Source organism: Branchiostoma belcheri, unplaced genomic scaffold, assembly GCF_001625305.1.
Source record: "Branchiostoma belcheri isolate BF01 breed outbred unplaced genomic scaffold, Haploidv18h27 scaffold151, whole genome shotgun sequence".
Classification (NCBI taxonomy): Eukaryota; Metazoa; Chordata; class Leptocardii; order Amphioxiformes; family Branchiostomatidae; genus Branchiostoma; species Branchiostoma belcheri.
Genome location: NW_017802947.1, coordinates 63268 through 81398, shown reverse-complemented (window position 1 = coordinate 81398; position 18131 = coordinate 63268). Strand labels below are relative to the sequence as shown.

Below are 18131 nucleotides of genomic sequence, written 5' to 3'. Positions count from 1 at the left end.
GATATTTCTGCAGGGAGGCAGCTATTGCATGGAATGAATCGAACGGAACGAGCTTCTGCATGGTGGGTTATAGTGACGTACGGAACAAATCAAAATCTTAACGTGCCTGCAACATACGTAATTATTTAGTTCACTGTTTTCATGATACGCAATATTGCAGGACAACAAAGAAAATAATCCTTGTTACATCGTAAACGACCCTGTCGCATACATATATGTTTGTAGGGTATCACTACATCGTACACACATTTTCGGTTCTTTGAAGAAACACTTTTGATACATTTGGACACGGAATTATTAATGTATTTAATCTACGATAACGCTTATAAAATTGAATTTAATAAGTAGTATATGTTTCCTATATTATATTCCATGTTTACTTGTGTGCAACTAAATAATTTTGTTATCACCATCACAGTTGACTCCATCCCCGGTGTAACCGACGTTACAGGTACAGACGAAACTGCCGTCGGTGTCAGAACAGGTTGCATCGTCATCGCAGTTATCCGTGCCAGCTGCACATTCATCGATATCTGTTGATAAAAAAAACATGTAGTAGTCTGTCTTACTCTTTTCCACAATTCACAGCCCATGATATTTCTCCAGAGAGGCAGCTATGGCCCACTTCGCTATGTGTAATCACGGAAAGGGGAAATTTTACTCTTGTTTTTTTAACAAAGAAACACAGATTATAGTCGCATGTAAAGCACATACAAAGAGGCACATATTTTGCGTCATACAAATATTTCACACATATCTTTGTATCTGTGCGTATCTCTGTATCGTACACGTAATTCAAGATGCACTTTCATAGGATAGTTTGACACGAAGTCTCGTTGTATAAAGTGATATCAAATGAATTTATGAGAAATCTATGAGTCTTGAATTCTATGGAAGCAATAGATGTACTGAGAGTGTAATATTTTACGGATGTAAAATTGAATCTTTTGCCCTTACCATCACAGATAACTCCGTTCCCGGTGTAACCGGCGTTACAGTCACAGGTGAAACTGCCGTCTGTGTTAGTACAGGCTGCGTGAGTGTGGCAGTTGTCCGTGTCAGCTTCACATTCGTCGATATCTGTAGAGGCAAACCGAAATTACATACAAACTATCTTCTTCCAAATTTCACTCTTTGATACAAACCTTACAACCCACGATGTTCATCACTGGAGGGAGAGAGCTATATCTAGCAGAATTTCTTATCAGGAGGGAAAAATATCATTTTTATTTTGTAACATGATTTATCGATACACTATATTCCATGTTTTACTACTTGTGCAACCAAATATATTTGCTCTTACCATCACAGTCGACTCCGTCCCCGGTGTAACCGACGTCACAGGTACAGGTAAAACTACCGTCTGTGTCAGTACAGGTTGCATCATCGTGGCAGTTGTCCGTGTCAGTTGCACATTCGTCGATATCTGTTGCGACAAACTCAATTACATACATAGAAGTCTGCGTCTTATTCATTTCCATAATCTAATTGAAATGTTATTCTTGATTTGTAATTTACGTTATTGAATGAATGAATGAATGAATTAATTAATGAATGAATGAAGACCTTTATTGCACATTTCTGCCCCACTTGGCTAAGTACAGATCACAACAAAACAAGATGAATGAACACGGTTAACAGATACAAAATTAACTAACTATAGTTATATAAATTCAACTTCTCCTCGCTTTTCGGTTATTGTAGAGATAAAGGTACAGATCTGTTTTTCGATGGGTGGTTTGTCTAGTCGCATAAGGAATATGAATTTTTCTACACTACTTAAGTGCATGAAATAGGGGAATAGGTGCTGTACAAACATATACAGTTCATTTCTCTCTTTGCTATACAATTCACGTTCTGTTACAAAATGGCGGTCTTCAATTTTGTTCAAGTTACAATATTTACATAATCTGTGTTCAAGGGGAGTGCGGGTATGTCTTCCGATTTCAATATGTAATCTGTGGCAGCTTATTCTAAGTCTTGTGACAGCATTTCTCACCCTCATATTTTCGTTACTTATATGTTTTTCTTCATTATATGTAGTTTTGAACAGTCTATAAGATCGTAACTTATTTTTGGCAGCCCCCCTTTGTTGTCATCATGTATTTCTTTGAGAAAAGTTTGAAAGTATATATCTTTTAACCGTTGGCCAATAGAGTTGACGATTGGAGACGTGTTTGTACCATGTGGAATTCGTAAATGCCATGAGGAGGCAAACCCGCAATCTTCTAAAGATTTACGCACTCCCGATGCCCAACATTTGACACCACACTTGTCTAATTCTAGTTGACATGAGAAAGCGTCCGCTTGAAAACTGTCTGCTGGCACGTTCAAGCAAAGTCTGAGAAAATGTTTAATGGCATTTATTGATACGAGAAACTAAGAGTGACTTAAGCGGGAAGTTCCGGTACTTCGCCATGTTTTGATATAAAACGTAACTTAATTTAAGAAACCAGGCCTACACTATCCGTCTCTATATCTATTGTGAAATTAAATTCTATGGTAGCAGTACATGCACACTATCATTGTATACACACTATTAGCATAATGTTTGAGGAATGTGCAACCAAATCGGTTACCAGACTACAGGTGACTCCGTCCCCGGTGTAACCATCATTACAGCTACAGGTAAGACTGCCGATAGTGTTACTACAGATTGTGGAAGGTACAGCAATATGTATGAGCTCCTCTCACCAGTACAGGTGACTCCGTTCCCGGTGTAACCGTCGTTACAGGTACAGGTGAAACCGCCGTCCGTGTCAGTACAGAATGCGTGAGTGTGACAGTTGTGCGTGCCAGTTGTACATTCGTCGACATCTGTAGGGACAAACGACAAATACACAATATTAATCTTCGCCTGATTCTTATAGCACATGCTGCTGATCATCATTGGAGGGTGGGAGCTATATCTCTCAGAATTGAACCCCTTCTGTGTTTATTTTTCAAGTTTGGACAAATATCATTCTTCTTTTGTTTATCTATAGAAGCAAAGTACACAGTGACATGTGCTGTGCCATAAAGAGCCGGTACTAGGTTTTTTTTTACTACACTTGATGTCAATTATTAAGCGGCATACATTTTGCACCAGGTATTTTGGACCGGATGATTGTCTTATTCCGGAAACGACAAGGTAGATTAAGGCCATGACTCGCCAATTGCTCTGCAATATAACGTCACGTTCCTGCAATTTACATTTTTTACATTTTTAGTTTGACATTGCTATACCTTTAGTACACGGAATATACCATACATTTGTGGGGTTTCGCGTTATCGTACACATATTTTTGCTTCTTCAATACACGTGTTAAATGCCGAATTTCGACACGAAGTTTGTACAAATCAACGCTAAATGTGTCGTCCAGTGTAATGAAACTATAGCTAATGCACTCTAACAGTAAAGTATTTTACCGATATACACACTTCTTCGCTCTTACCATCACAGTTGACTCCGTCCCCGGTGTAACCGGGGTTACAGGTACAGGTGAAACTGCCGATTGTGTTACCACAGGTTGCATCATCATCGCAGTTGTCCGTGTCAGTTTCACATTCGTTGACATCTGCAGAGACAAACCGCACCATCATGCCAGTAATCTTCGTCTTACTTTTGGCAACAGAACATACAGCCCATGATGTTCATCACTATATCTTGCTTATCTGAACCTCTACGGAATCTCATTAATCAAGAGAAAATATATGTCTTGTTTTGTAACGTATGTTATCGATAAAGGTAAATAGCTACATGTAATGCACCGTGTTAAGCGCTTGTAAAACATCGAAAGTCGTATATATTAAATTATACTTAATGCACATATGGTTCACTACAAGTTCTAGTGATACATGAACACGTGGTTGCATCTCCCTCATATCCGGTGTTACACGTACAAGTTGCTTGTCCTCACTAGAGAGAGGGAGCTTTATCTTGCAGAATAGAATTGGATCTGAACCTGCAGCATGCCATTATTGATAAAAGGAAAAAGCGGCATCTGAGACACTGAAATGTTATCTGTAGTGATGTACCTGTGCATGTGAATCCATTTCCCTCATATCCATCGTTACACTCACAAGTCGCATCGTCAGCAGGAGGTGGATTGTCTGTACATTCAGCGTTAGGATCGCACGGGTCGGGGTCGCATCCATTGATTTCTGCGGTAAAACAAGATTTGGTTATTTATCCCATTTTTTAACATAAGGTGAAAACATGGGATATACAAATAAAATTTACTTATCCACAAAATACCGATTTGCACGCTTATACTTTTCTGTACTAAATGAATAGGATAAATAAGCAGTTCTGAAAAACAGATAAGGTGTAGATGCCATGTAAACAGTATTCTATGAAGTCGCAAAGCCTCCAATACTCATGAAGATCACTGCATACACTTCTCATCATACATTGCCCGTACAGGGGCTGCCGATAGCATCGGCCTCTCAACCATCGTTATATATAAAGGCCGAATATCCTACCCTGGGGGCCCGCAACGGCTATGTAGGCAGCCTTGGCATCGCATCATGCTATGTAAAACATGAACGAATTGTCGAAGGTAACGGATTACCTGTACATCCGGTTCCAGACATAGTTCCATCGCCCTCATATCCATCCGGGCACATACATACCGCACCGGTCCCTGGAGCCGGAACGTCGGTACAGGTAGCCAGGGTATGACACGGATTGTTGTACATGTCGCAACCGGGGACGTCTGTGAAGATAGACGTACGATAAGTTCTTTCACCACAATAGTCCACTATATGCCGAAAATGTAAAAACATCAAAATGTTTGGGATTCTTTGTCACAGTAGTTCACTATTAAGAAACTTACCTTGACAACCACTGCCATGAACTTTTCCATCACCGTAATACCCTGCCGAGGGACAGGTACAAGTTGCACCCGTCCCAGGAGCCGGAATGTCGGTACAGGTGGCTATTGCAACACACGGATCCGGATCACATCCATCGGTATCTGCAGAATTACATATTGTACCATGTTGAAAAACGGAATTAATTTCCTCATAACATATGCAAATTTAATACTTATTTGCCTCTTACGCCATATGTAGGGTGTTGCCAACTCTCTCTAGAGCGATGTCATAAATTTTAACCATCAAGTTGAGAAAGGATTTTGTCTTCATAGTGGATCACATTAACACGCATTTTGTCTTTGAGATATTAAGCGTTAGTCCTTTTTTTTCAATTCTTACCAGTACATGTGACTCCGTTCCCGGTATAACCGGCGTTACAAGTACATTCGAAACTGCCGTCTGTGTTGGTACATGTTGCATCGTCATCGCAGTTGTGTGTGCCATCTGTACATTCGTTGACATCTGTGGAGTCAAACCGCAACATACGTATTATCTTCGTCTTTTTCTTCACTACCTACCTTACGGTATACAATGAAGGGAGGGAGCTAGACCTCACAGAATCCCATAAGGTGAGGGTAATCATCATACCGTAGGTAAATAGTAAATAATCACATTTGATGCACTAAAATGTAAACGGCCAGTGCCACAGCGGTCTCGCCCCCTCTCCTCGTCTACTCTTAGTCTACTCTTACTCTAGGTATAGCAGGTACACAAATTTGATAAAGAATTAATGATATCGTTAATATTATGGTTTCAGTTAAAGCAATTGCAAGAAAGTAACCCTGGTTGAAGTATTCCCTGTTTGCTCAACACTCAGAGTTAACAGCATTGTAGGCATCTCAACAACGCAAGATTTGAGTTGATATATTCTTAATGTTTTATTAGTAAAATAATTCTGTGAATCCATACAACATAATACAATGAAATACTATGGTTAGAATTATTCAACAAATTTTTGACATGCTAAAACGAAAGTTTTTGAGCAATATAATTGTTTTGGGAGGGGTACTCGCTAAAGGGGGGTGAGGGAGGGGCAAATCACTAGCGAGGAGAGCAAGATCGCTTGAGATCTCGAACCGGATGTGGGCGAGATCCCTGTGACACCGGTACTAAGGTCAAATATCACGTCGGTATAGCACAGTTAAAGTCCTTGTCCTCCTGGATCCATATTTATATGGGTTGCATACATAGCGTCCTTTATATGGACGATTTAGGGGGTATTTCTTACATGGACTCACACCATAGCGAAACGCACCGAAATTAACTATGCCACGACAGCACAAAAGTGTCGAGAGTATATGGCCTGATTATTACAAGCACAATCTAAATATTGAAAAAAAATTATATAAACATGTCAACAGGACAATTGTTGATTATATCTCACAGAAATGAACCTCAACAGAATCTCGATAGTAACTTGCCATCGTAGTTTTACGTAGTAATTTTAAGGTAGAAAACTAGTGCTCAAAAGTCTATCAGACTTTGATAAAATAACAGTAATGCATGGACTCCAACAGTCCGATGGTTAACACATGTACAACCAACAAATCTTGTTCTTACCAGTACAGGTGACACCGTCCCCGGTGTAACCGTCGTCACAGGTACAGGTGAAATTGCCATCTGTGTTAGCACAGCTTGCGTGGGCGTGACAATTGTCCGTGTTAGCTTCACATTCGTCGATATCTGTAGCGACAAACAAAAATATATCTGTAAACACAAAACGCGATAACATACATGTAGTTTTATCTTACTCTTTGCTACAATCTTAAAGTCCATAATGATAATCCCTGGAGGAAGTTAAATCAGTAATGTTTCATAAATATACGACCAAGTAGCTTTGCCCTTATACCACAACAAGTAAATTGTATGGATGACATCCTTCGCAGACTCCTAATCTAATGCGATAGGGCGAATAAAGTAAACCTTGATAAACAAGAAAAGATACCTATTAGTTTACTGTCAGCTATTACAACATCCATTTCTCACTGAAACAACTTTGAAAAATAAAAGTTTTCAATCATTGTACAAATGGTTTTGATTTATTGGGAACATCACATATACACAGCCACCATATCACATATAAAAAGAATGAAATACATAACTGCATCAAAGCAAAGGATGAAACATTACATCAGAGTATTGTCTTGCATCCACGTGCCGACATGGCAACAGACACCTTTGCCCATTTCCGGCATGTTGCCCACTTTCGTTCACTGTCAGAGAGCAGCAAAATTTCTTGTGTTCTTTTCCCGAAATCAGGTGAAAATTAATGCGCGCGCTGATGTTATCATTAAAAATGACTTGCTGTGGCCTTACCATCACAGTCGACTCCACTCCCGGTGTAACCGGTGTTACAGCTACAGGTGAAACTGCCGATTGTGTTACCACAGGTTGCATCCTCGTGACAGTTGTCCGTGTTAGCTGTACATTCGTTGATATCTGTGGAGACAAACCGCAACAACATACTTGTTATCGTCTTATTACTATTTACTATATCAATATTACCGTCTATGGTAGACATCATAAGAGGGAAAAAGGTACATCTCGCAGATCTCACCTCGACAGAATCTCGATAGTAATTTGTCATCATAGTTTTACGTAGTAATTTTAGTCAGAAAACTAGTGCTTGAAAATCTATCAGACTTTTTATGAAATTTGACAAAAGTAATGCATGGACTCTGACAGTCTAATGGTTAACATATGTACAACCAACAAATCCTGTTCTTACCAGTACAGGAGACTCCATTCCCGGTGTAGCCGTCGTTACAGGTACAGGTGAAACTGCCGTCTGTGTTAGCACAGGCTGCATCATTGTGACAGTTGTCCGTGTTAGCTTCACATTCGTCGATATCTGTAGCGACAAACAAAAATATCAAATCAAATCAATCAAAAATGGTTTATTGTTAAAATCACGAACATTGCAGCAGAAGCTGAGTTGCGTTCAGAGATGTACATCATTTCTTTTTTATTAACGACTGCACAGTCAACATATTTCACACATTTAGCATAACGAGATTCAAATGTTGCTCACATTTGCATCTTAAATATCAAAATTACATTTACATTCCATATACAAGTTTCACAAAATATATTAGAGACATTTACAAGTTTAAGAGTAATATCATTTCGATTCGTTCAGCAGTCTTAAGAGGGACGGTAAAGGGCTGTTGTAACATCTTGTTGTACGTGTGATAGGGAGAGTCCGTTTTGTAGAGTTTCTGAGTTCACGTTGGGTTGACTGTCCCCGGGTTGGAGGTGTATATATGTAAAATATATCTGTAAATATATCTGTAAACGCAAAACGCAACAACATACTTGTAGTTTTTATCTTACTCTTTGTTACAATCTTTCAGCCCATGATGATGCCTGGATGCCTATATCAGTATAATGTTTCAGAAACATACAACCAAGGAACTTTGCTCTTACCATCACAGTCGACTCCACTCCCGGTGTAACCGGGGTTACAGGTACAGGTGAAACTGCCGATTGTGTTACCACAGGTTGCATCATCGTGACAGTTGTCCGTGTTAGCTGTACATTCGTTGATATCTGCGGAGACAAACCGAACAACATACTTACTATGTTCTTACTCTTTACTATATCAATATTACAGTCCATGATAGATATCATAAGAGGAAAGAAGGTATATTTCGATGGTAACTTGACATTCTAGTTCTACGTAGTACTTTAGGTAGATAAACATGAGGTTGCAGTATCACTTATGTATGAATTTATACATACTTAATTAAGTACAACATGGTATCATCTCTGAAATATAGATTCTTTGTACAATGTTGATGTTATATTTTTAATTATTAAACGTACAATAAATGCCCTATTTTCTCTTTGAAGTCTGTAATGAATAAAGAGTACCTAAAAATCTATCAGACTTGATATATAGTAAATTGTGATAAAAGTAATGCATGCACCCAAACAGTCTGATGGTTAATGGTTAACGAAATCTTGTTCTTACCAGTACAGGAGACTCCGTTCCCGGTGTAACCGTCGTTACAAGTACATGTGAGGCTGCCGTCCGTATTAGTACAGGTTGCCTGGGCGTGGCAGTTGTTCGTGCCCATGTACATGTCACATTCGTCGATATCTATAAAGCAAAACGTCAGTGTTAGCACAGGTTGCATCATTGTGACAATTGTCCGTGTTAGTGTCACATTCATCTATATCTGTAGACACAAAACGCAACAACATAATTGTAGTTTTTCTCTTACTCTTACAATCTTGCAGGAGGGAAACCACTGATAGTCGGTACATACTACAGACCCCCATCAGACTAGGGCAATAGCCTTGGTGAACTTGACAGGTCTATAGGTAAAATAGGAGCTAAAATAAAGTCAGACAATGTGATCATCCTTGGGGACTTCAACGCCACTGGCATCAGTTGGGATATTAGTGGAACTAACAACACTTTATATGCAAAACCAGAGTGATGAAGCGGTTAATAATCTGGGTACATTCCTTTCGATATACATGCAGCAGAATACAAGTAATATTGCTGATATCAAAATTATAGTTCGACAAGGTTTAAAATGCCCATCATTCACTATTAACAATCACAGGATTTTAACATTAATTATGCAAATTAGATAATTAGTTGCATAATTGATATTTGTTGATGTTTCACCCGCCACAGATTACATAATATGTATGAAAGAACTATTATATAAAACACTGTAATTACATAATTTCCTCCAAGACTATGCAAATTAAGTCGTCATTTGTATTGTTAATTGTTAATTAACTAACAATACTGAGCTATTGCAGTCCCAAAATGTCTATATGGGACTGCGATAGCTCAGTATTGTTAGTTAACAAATTTTATTTTATATATAGAAACGCTTTAAATTTGGAACCGCATATGTCCCTATGATGCAACAATGCCTATGTATGTCACAATTGCACTATGTATATTGTTAACAGTAAAAACTAGCTTAAGTGCACTGTGAACCAAGTAACAGTCACTGTGAACCATGTAACACCTTTAGTGCACTTTGCACCAAGTAACATCTATCGTCAGTGCACAGTAAACCAGTCAGAATTGCCCTGATGAAGATGACAGACGGTCATCGAAACGTTGGCTCGTAAAAAAATAAATGGTTGTGATCAAAGAACTTTGCTATTCATTCGTTTACCAACCTGATGAAATTGTTTACCGAGGTAAATATTTATCTCTACAACTATATGTCACCGTAACATCACATCCACAGACACTCCAGATATTTTTTTCAAATTCCTTCTGCAGTACCAAGGTCAATCAACAGAGGAAAATGTCGACCTACACAATCCACTTTACCCAATGGACACACCTGCTAAAAATCATCGAATTCCATTTCACCGATCTTGACATACATATCAAACATCATCCAGGTTAAAACAGACTCCACTTCATAGGTGTGAAAAACAATTGTATACATGTAAAATCATTGCGAAATTTTGCATGCATTGTATCCAAAGGCTAACCTTCTTCAAAACCTATGTGTACGCACCGTTACAAGTTGGAACAGTAGCACTCCATGTTTGGTCCGCCTGACACGTTACACCGGAGGCTCCGTCCAGTTCGTATCCCTGGTCACAGCTGTACGTGACCTGGTCCCCGAAATAGTACGGTCCTTCAGAACTCTGAGCTCCATTTTCTGGGGCCATCCGATATGGGCATTGCACCCCTAAAACCAAGAAACATTGTAAGGAGGATGTCCAGAATACAATATGTGGTAAATCTCGATAGATAGATAAAACATGTTACTCGTTTATTACCTCATTATTATTTTTTAAAGAGTTGATTTAACATCTCTAATTTTTGCATCATTTTCATCAAAGGGACAATCTTGTTTTAAAACCTAGGTACTTACGTTGACAAGTTGGAACATCATCACTCCACATTGTGTTCGGCAGACACGTCGCACTAGTGGATCCATCCAGTTCGTATCCCTCATCACAGCTGTACGTGACCTGGTCCCCGGAAAAGTACGGTCCTTCAGAACTCTGAGCTCCATTTACTGGGGCCATCCGATATGGGCATTCCACCCCTAAAACCAAGAAACATTGTAAGGAGGGTGTCCAGAATACACTCTCTATTCACTTCAATGCTCAAGTCCAGGACAGCGTAAACAAACTGGAAACTTGTTTGATAGACTCCATCGCGGACAGGAAAATGTTCGAGGACTCCGTCTCACAACGTCTCTCTGCCCTTGAAACTAAACAGAATTCGTGCCAACATTCCTGTGACAATATATCAGTTGAAGAGGGAAGAAAGTTGAGGGACGACATTGTTCGGCTAGAAGGTGTGAAACGCGACCTTGAACGCCAAATCGGGACGCTACGGGTACAGCTCGAAGAACTAACTGCTATAGTTCAGAACACCTCAGTCAAAGTAAAATCAACGGAATCTCAAACAACAGATGAACACTCCACAGCTCAAGATTCCGAACGTGTTAACAAGCTGTTACACGAAGTAGCCTCGGTGAATGTACAAAACCGTTTCGCGGTCCTGAGTGAAGTCTCTGATCCTTCTGACGCCGACAGTTCGCGCCCTGTGTCAAAACACGCGACGCACAAGATGCAGATTCAAAAGCTAATCAGTCTGCGCGTGACGGGTCCGCCGTGAAGTGCCAGTGCCCGACGAAACAATCAAGTCCAATCAGCAAACCAACAAAGACACGCAACTAGACATTCTAATTCTTGGCGACTCCAACACAAGGGCAGTAACAGCAAACATCCTGCACCCCAACCGGTTTTTGAGGATAACTCAAGAACCGGTTGACGGATTGTAGTCATTTTTGGCATGTAGATAGCGGAAGTGATGCTTGACATAATCAGATGACAATTATGAAAATCAGGAGCTAATTTGCATAATTAATGGATAAATTCAATAAATCTGCTTTGTTCGATAATAGGACCATGGAACACTTGTGACATGTACTTGAGAACGAGAAAAACATCTGAGGATGTAGATTATGTAAATTAAGACCTTATTTGCATAATTAATGAGAAATTGCTATAATTTCATAGTTGTAATTGCTGGGAATTTCATACTTGCTGCATTTGGAAGTTAAGTGATGGTCAACATCAATAAAGATAATTTATTCAAATTATGACGTTTTGTATTAAGATAAGGCTGTCGTTGGGTGGAGAATATGATCAACTGATGTAACCCATGCAAATGGGGCTCTTATTTGCGAAATCAATGATTAAAATTGTATAATTCCTCAACCTGAAGGGTTAACGTCATTTGGCGAAGGTATGAGATCGTGGATTTCTTGTTTGAGATAATTCTTATCGTTTTCAAATGCAAAACCTTGTTTTAAAGCAAAGTCACTTACGTTGGCAAGTTGGAACATCAGCACTCCAAGTTTCGTCCGCCTGACACGTTACACTAGAGGCTCCGCCCGGGGCCAGTTCGTATCCCAGATCACAGCTGTACGTGACCACGTCCTCGTAATAGTACGGTCCTTCAGAACTCTGAGCTCCATTTTCTGGGGCCATCCGATATGGGCATTGCACCCCTAAAACAAAGAAACATTGTGAGGAGGACGTCCTGAATACAATATGTGGTATATCTAGATAAATAGATGAAAAATGTTACTCGTTTATTTCGTTATTGTTTACGAAGGAGTTATTACCTTCGTCAGAAGTTTATAAGTTTAGGTACACCACTCAAAGGGGTTGCTGATTTCGTAATCGGTTATAAATCGGGGTGTGATGTATGTATCTTTATGATATTTTGTAGGTAGAATGAGGTTCGGAAAATAAATTTCAAGGTCAATTTTGGGTACACTAGAAGTTTGGAAGGTACAGAAGTGGGGTAGATGGGTATGATATCTCGTGGTGTGGACATGCTATGGTCTTGAGTTTTGACTCGGAAATAGATGTTTGGGCAATAGGTATCTGGTGTGGTTTTTCAGCAAAATAACTGCTTTTTGGAGCTTCTCTTGTCATTTTATGATGGAGTGTGACAAGACGGGATAACTTTTTTGTTGTGGATGTTTTTTTACAGTTTTTTGTAGGTAGCATGAGTGTGGAAAAGGAAGGTTAAGTTTGAATTGGGGCATTCTATTGGCTTTCTAAGATATTGCAGCAGTAGCTTCAAATGTAAGCGAGGAGGGTAAAGGTATTTGAGGTAGTGGAAACAGATGGTCAGTGCCACGGGGGGGGGCAGATGTTTGTAACGTTAGATGGCACCATGACGATTCAGTTTTGTCGGCACCGGCTATTCTAGTCCCTAGGTAGTTCAGGCTCGTTTGTATGGCGCCACTCACATCCTTTGGTTCACAAACCACCAGCAAAATAAATGCCAAACCATATACAGCGGCACATTTCTGACAGCCCAAACTCATACATTATGAAGGTATGAGGTATTTGAGCTCTTCTTTGAGATAATTTTTGTATCCTTTTCAAATGCAAAACCTTCTTTTAAAGCATAGTCACTTACGTTGGCAAGTTGGAACATCAGCACTCCAAGTTGTGTCCGCCTGACACGTTACACTAGAGGCTCCGCCCGGGGCCAGTTCGTATCCCTGATTACAGCTGTACGTGACCTCGTCCCCGAAAAAGTACGGTCCTTCAGAACTCTGAGCTCCATTTTCTGGGGCCATCCGATATGGGCATTGCACCCCTAAAACCAAGAAATATTGTAAGGAGGATGTCCAGAATACAACATGTGGTAAATCTCGATAAATAGATAAAACATGTTACTCGTTTATTACCTCATTATTATTTTTTAAAGAGTTGATTTAACATCTCTAATTTTTGCATCATTTTCAAAGGGACAATCTTGTTTTAGAACCTAGGTACTTACGTTGACAAGTTGGAACATCATCACTCCACATTGTGTTCGGCAGACACGTCGCACTAGTGGATCCATCCAGTTCGTATCCCTCATCACAGCTGTACGTGACCTGGTCCCCGGAATAGTACGGTCCTTCAGAACTCTGAGCTCCATTTACTGGGGCCATCCGATATGGGCATTCCACCCCTAAAACCAAGAAACATTGTAAGGAGGATGTCCAGAATACACTCCCTATTTACTTCAATGCTCAAGTCCAGGACAGCGTAAACAAACTGGAAACTTGTTTGATAGACTCCATCGCGGACAGGAAAATGTTCGAGGACTCCGTCTCACAACGTCTCTCTGCCCTTGAAAGACTAAACAGAGTTCGTGCCAACATTCCTGTGACAATATATCAGTTGAAGAGGGAGGGAAGAAAGTTGAGGGACGACATTGTTCAGCTCCATTTACTGGGGCCATCCGATATGGGCATTCCACCCCTAACACCAAAAAACATTGTAAGGTGGATGTCCAGAATACAATATGTGGGAAATCTCGATAAATAGATAAAACATGTTACTCGTTTATTACATCAATTCATTACTATTTACGAAAGAGTTATTAACTTCGTCAGAAGGTCATAAGTTTAGGTACACCATACATAGGGGTTGCTGATTTTCTAATCGGTTATAACTGGAGTTGTGATGTATGTAACATGTAGCTTCAAATGTATGCTAGGGTAAAGGTATTTGAGGTGGCGGAAACGGATGGTCACAGCTCGGGGTGGGGGGGGAGACAGATGTTTGTAATGTTAGATGGCACCATCACGATTCAATTTTGTCGGCACCGGCTATTCTACTCCCTAGGTAGTTCAGGCGACCAAAGGCTCGCTTGTATGGTGCCACTAACATCCTTCGGTTCACAAACCAGCAAAATTAAATTCAAGGTATATACAGCGGCACATTTCTGACAGCCCAAACTCATTCATGATGAAGGTATGAGGTATTTGAGCTCTTGTTACCTTCGCCAAGAAGGTTATGTTAACTTTTCAGTAGCGTTTGTCCGTTTGTCCGTCTGTCCGTTTGTGAACAGCATAACTCAAGAAGATTAATATGCATTGTCATGAAACTTGGTATGTAGGTAGGTCTTGATGAGACCTAGAAATGATTAGATTTTGGGCCCCCTGGCGGCTTTTGTTGGTACTGCAGCAGAACTTCCAGTTTTCATATCTCGCGATCTGGACATGCTAGGGTCACGAATTTTGGTTGGTAGATAGCTCTTGGGGTAGGGAAAAAGTGACATGAGTTTGGGCCCCCTAACAGCTTGTTCTGGAACTGCAGAAGCATTTGTTGAAACATTTTCGAAGGAGGATAACTCAAAAACCGGTTGACGGATTGTAGTCATTTTTGGCATGTAGATAGCGGAAGTGATGCTTAACATAATCAGATGACAATTATGAAAATCAGGAGCTAATTTGCATAATTAATGGGTAAATTCTATAAATCTGCTTTGTTCGATAATAGGACCATGGAACACTTGTAGCATGTACTTGAGAACGAGAAAAACATCTGAGAATGAAGACCTTATTTGCATAATTAACGACAAATTTCTATGACTTCATAGTTGTAATTGCTGGGAATTTCATACTTGCTGCATTTGGAAGTTAAGTGATGGTCAACATCAATAAAGATAATTTATTCAAATTATGACGTTTTTTATTAAGATAAGGCTGTCGTTGGGTGGAGAATATGATCAACTGATGTAACCCATGCAAATGGGGCTCTTATTTGCGAAATCAATGATTAAAATTGAAGGGTTAACGTCATTTGGCGAAGGTATGAGATCGTGGATTTCTTGTTTGAGATAATTCTTATCGTTTTCAAAGGCAAAACCTTGTTTTCAAGCATAGTCACTTACGTTGGCAAGTTGGAACATCAGCACTCCAAGTTTCGTCCGCCTGACACGTTACACTAGAGGCTCCGCCCGGGGCCAGTTCGTATCCCAGATCACAGCTGTACGTGACCACGTCCTCGTAATAGTACGGTCCTTCAGAACTCTGAGCTCCATTTTCTGGGGCCATCCGATATGGGCATTGCACCCCTAAAACCAAGAAACATTGTGAGGAGGACGTCCAAAATACAATATGTGGTAAAGATAGATAAATGGATGAAAAATGTTACTCGTTTATTTCGTTATTGTTTACGAAGGAGTTATTACCTTCGTCAGAGGGTTTTAAGTTTAGGTACACCATACATAGGGGTTGCTGATTTCGTAATCGATTATAAATCGGGGTGTGGTGTATGTATCTTTATGATATTTTGTAGGTAGAATGAGGTTCGGAAAATAAAGTTCAAGGTCAATTTTGGGTACACTAGAAGTTTGGAAGGTACTGAAGTGGGGTACATGGGTATGATATCTCGTGGTGTGGACATGCTATGGTCTTTATTTTTGACTCGGACATACATGTTTGGGCAATAGGTATCTGGTGTGGTTTTTCAGCAAGATAACTGCTTTTTGGAGCTAGCTTCTATTGTCATTTTATGATGGAGTGTGACTAGACGGGATCACTTTTTTTGTTGTGGATGTTTTTTACAGTTTTTTGTAGGTAGCATGAGTGTGGAAAAGGAAGGTTAAGTTTGAATTGGGGCATTCTATTGGCTTTCTAAGATATTGCAGCAACACTTATAGGATTGACATGTAGCTTCAAATGTAAGCGAGGAGGGTAAAGGTATTTGAGGTAGTGGAAACAGATGGTCAGTGCCACGGGGGGGGGCAGATGTTTGTAACGTTAGATGGCACCATGACGATTCAATTTTGTCGGCACCGGCTATTCTAGTCCCTAGGTAGTTCAGGCTCGTTTGTATGGTGCCACTCACATCCTTTGGTTCACAAACCACCAGCAAAATAAATGCCAAACCATATACAGCGGCACATTTCTGACAGCCCAAACTCATACATGATGAAGGTATGAGGTATTTGAGCTCTTGTTTGAGATAATTTTTGTATCCTTTTCAAATGCAAAACCTTCTTTTAAAGCATAGTCACTTACGTTGGCAAGTTGGAACATCAGCACTCCAAGTTTCGTCCGCCTGACACGTTACACTAGAGGCTCCGCCCGGGGCCAGTTCGTATCCCTGATCACAGCTGTACGTGACCTCGTCCCCGTAATAGTACGGTCCTTCAGAACTCTGGGCTCCATTTTCTGGGGCCATCCGATATGGGCATTGCACCCCTAAAACCAAGAAACATTGTAAGGAGGATATCCAGAATACAATATGTGGTAAATCTCGATAAATAGATAAAACATGTTACTCGTTTATTACCTCATTATTATTTTTTTAAAGAGTTGATTTAACATCTCTAATTTTTGCATCATTTTCAAAGGGACAATCTGTTTCAGAACCTAGGTACTTACGTTGACAAGTTGGAACATCATCACTCCACATTGTGGTCGGCAGACACGTCGCACTAGTGGATCCATCCAGTTCGTATCCCTCATCACAGCTGTACGTGACCTGGTCTCCGGAAAAGTACGGTCCTTCAGAACTCTGAGCTCCATTTACTGGGGCCATCCGATATGGGCATTCCACCCCTAAAACCAAGAAACATTGTAAGGAAAGAGTTATTACCTTCGTCAGAAGGTTATAAGTTTAGGTACACCATACATAGGGGTTGCTGATTTTCTAATCGGTTATAACTTGGGTTGTGATGTATGTATCATGTAGCTTCAAATGTATGCTAGGGTAAAGGTATTTGAGGTGGCGGAAACGGATGGTCACAGCTCGGGGGTGGGGGGGAGACAGATGTTTGTAATGTTAGATGGCACCATGACGATTCAATTTTGTCGGCACCGGCTATTCTACTCCCTAGGTAGTACAGGCGACCAAAGGCTCGCTTGTATGGTGCCACTAACATCCTTTGGTTCACAAACCAACAAAATAAAATTCAAGGTATATACAGCGGCACATTTCTGACGGCCCAGACTCATTCATGATGAAGGTATGAGATATTTGAGCACTTGTTACCTTCGCCAAAAAGGTTATGTTTCCAGTAGCGTTTGTCCGTCTGTCCGTTTGTCCGTCTGTCCGTTTGTCCGTTTGTGAACAGCATAACTCAAGAAGCTTAATATGCATTGTCATGAAACTTGGTACGTAGGTAGGTCTTGATGAGACCTAGAAATGATTAGATTTTGGGCCCCCTGGCGGCTTTTGTTGGTACTGCAGCAGAACTTCCAGTTTTCATATCTCGCGATCTGGACATGCTAGGGTCACGTAATTTTGGTTGGTAGATAGCTCGTTGGGTAGGGAAAAGTGACATGAGTTTCGGGCCCCCTAACAGCTTGTTCTGGAACTGCAGAAGCATTTGTTGAAACATTTTCGAAGGAGCATAACTCAAAAACCGGTTGACGGATTGTAGTCATTTTTGGCATGTAGATAGCGGAAGTGATGCTTGGCATAATCAGATGACAATTATGAAAATCAGGAGCTAATTTGCA

At 40.3% G+C, this 18131-nt stretch overlaps 1 protein-coding gene across 48 annotated transcripts in view; it reads right to left on the bottom strand.

The window, feature by feature from the left end:
* LOC109465484 (fibrillin-2-like) overlaps nucleotides 1–18131 on the bottom strand; it is a 206866-nt gene that overhangs the window by 168009 nt on the left and 20726 nt on the right. For 33 of the 48 annotated variants that reach the window (XM_019762777.1, XM_019762776.1, XM_019762814.1 and 30 more), the window contains 22 exons: nucleotides 17052–17228; nucleotides 16686–16868; nucleotides 15554–15736; nucleotides 13667–13843; nucleotides 13301–13483; nucleotides 12192–12374; nucleotides 10722–10898; nucleotides 10359–10535; nucleotides 8831–8959; nucleotides 8284–8406; nucleotides 7586–7708; nucleotides 7174–7296; nucleotides 6418–6540; nucleotides 5197–5319; nucleotides 4818–4958; nucleotides 4554–4697; nucleotides 4018–4143; nucleotides 3435–3557; nucleotides 2695–2817; nucleotides 1304–1426; nucleotides 958–1080; nucleotides 411–533 (listed from right to left, as the gene is read on the bottom strand). The exons of 1 other annotated variant lie outside the window; for it this stretch is intronic. In XM_019762777.1, coding sequence (XP_019618336.1) covers nucleotides 411–533; nucleotides 958–1080; nucleotides 1304–1426; nucleotides 2695–2817; nucleotides 3435–3557; nucleotides 4018–4143; nucleotides 4554–4697; nucleotides 4818–4958; nucleotides 5197–5319; nucleotides 6418–6540; nucleotides 7174–7296; nucleotides 7586–7708; nucleotides 8284–8406; nucleotides 8831–8959; nucleotides 10359–10535; nucleotides 10722–10898; nucleotides 12192–12374; nucleotides 13301–13483; nucleotides 13667–13843; nucleotides 15554–15736; nucleotides 16686–16868; nucleotides 17052–17228 — 3210 coding nt within the window. The remainder of the gene's footprint in view (nucleotides 1–410; nucleotides 534–957; nucleotides 1081–1303; nucleotides 1427–2694; nucleotides 2818–3434; nucleotides 3558–4017; nucleotides 4144–4553; nucleotides 4698–4817; nucleotides 4959–5196; nucleotides 5320–6417; nucleotides 6541–7173; nucleotides 7297–7585; nucleotides 7709–8283; nucleotides 8407–8830; nucleotides 8960–10358; nucleotides 10536–10721; nucleotides 10899–12191; nucleotides 12375–13300; nucleotides 13484–13666; nucleotides 13844–15553; nucleotides 15737–16685; nucleotides 16869–17051; nucleotides 17229–18131) is intronic. 14 more of the 48 variants (XM_019762782.1, XM_019762806.1, XM_019762785.1 and 11 more) reach the window with 13 other exon arrangements.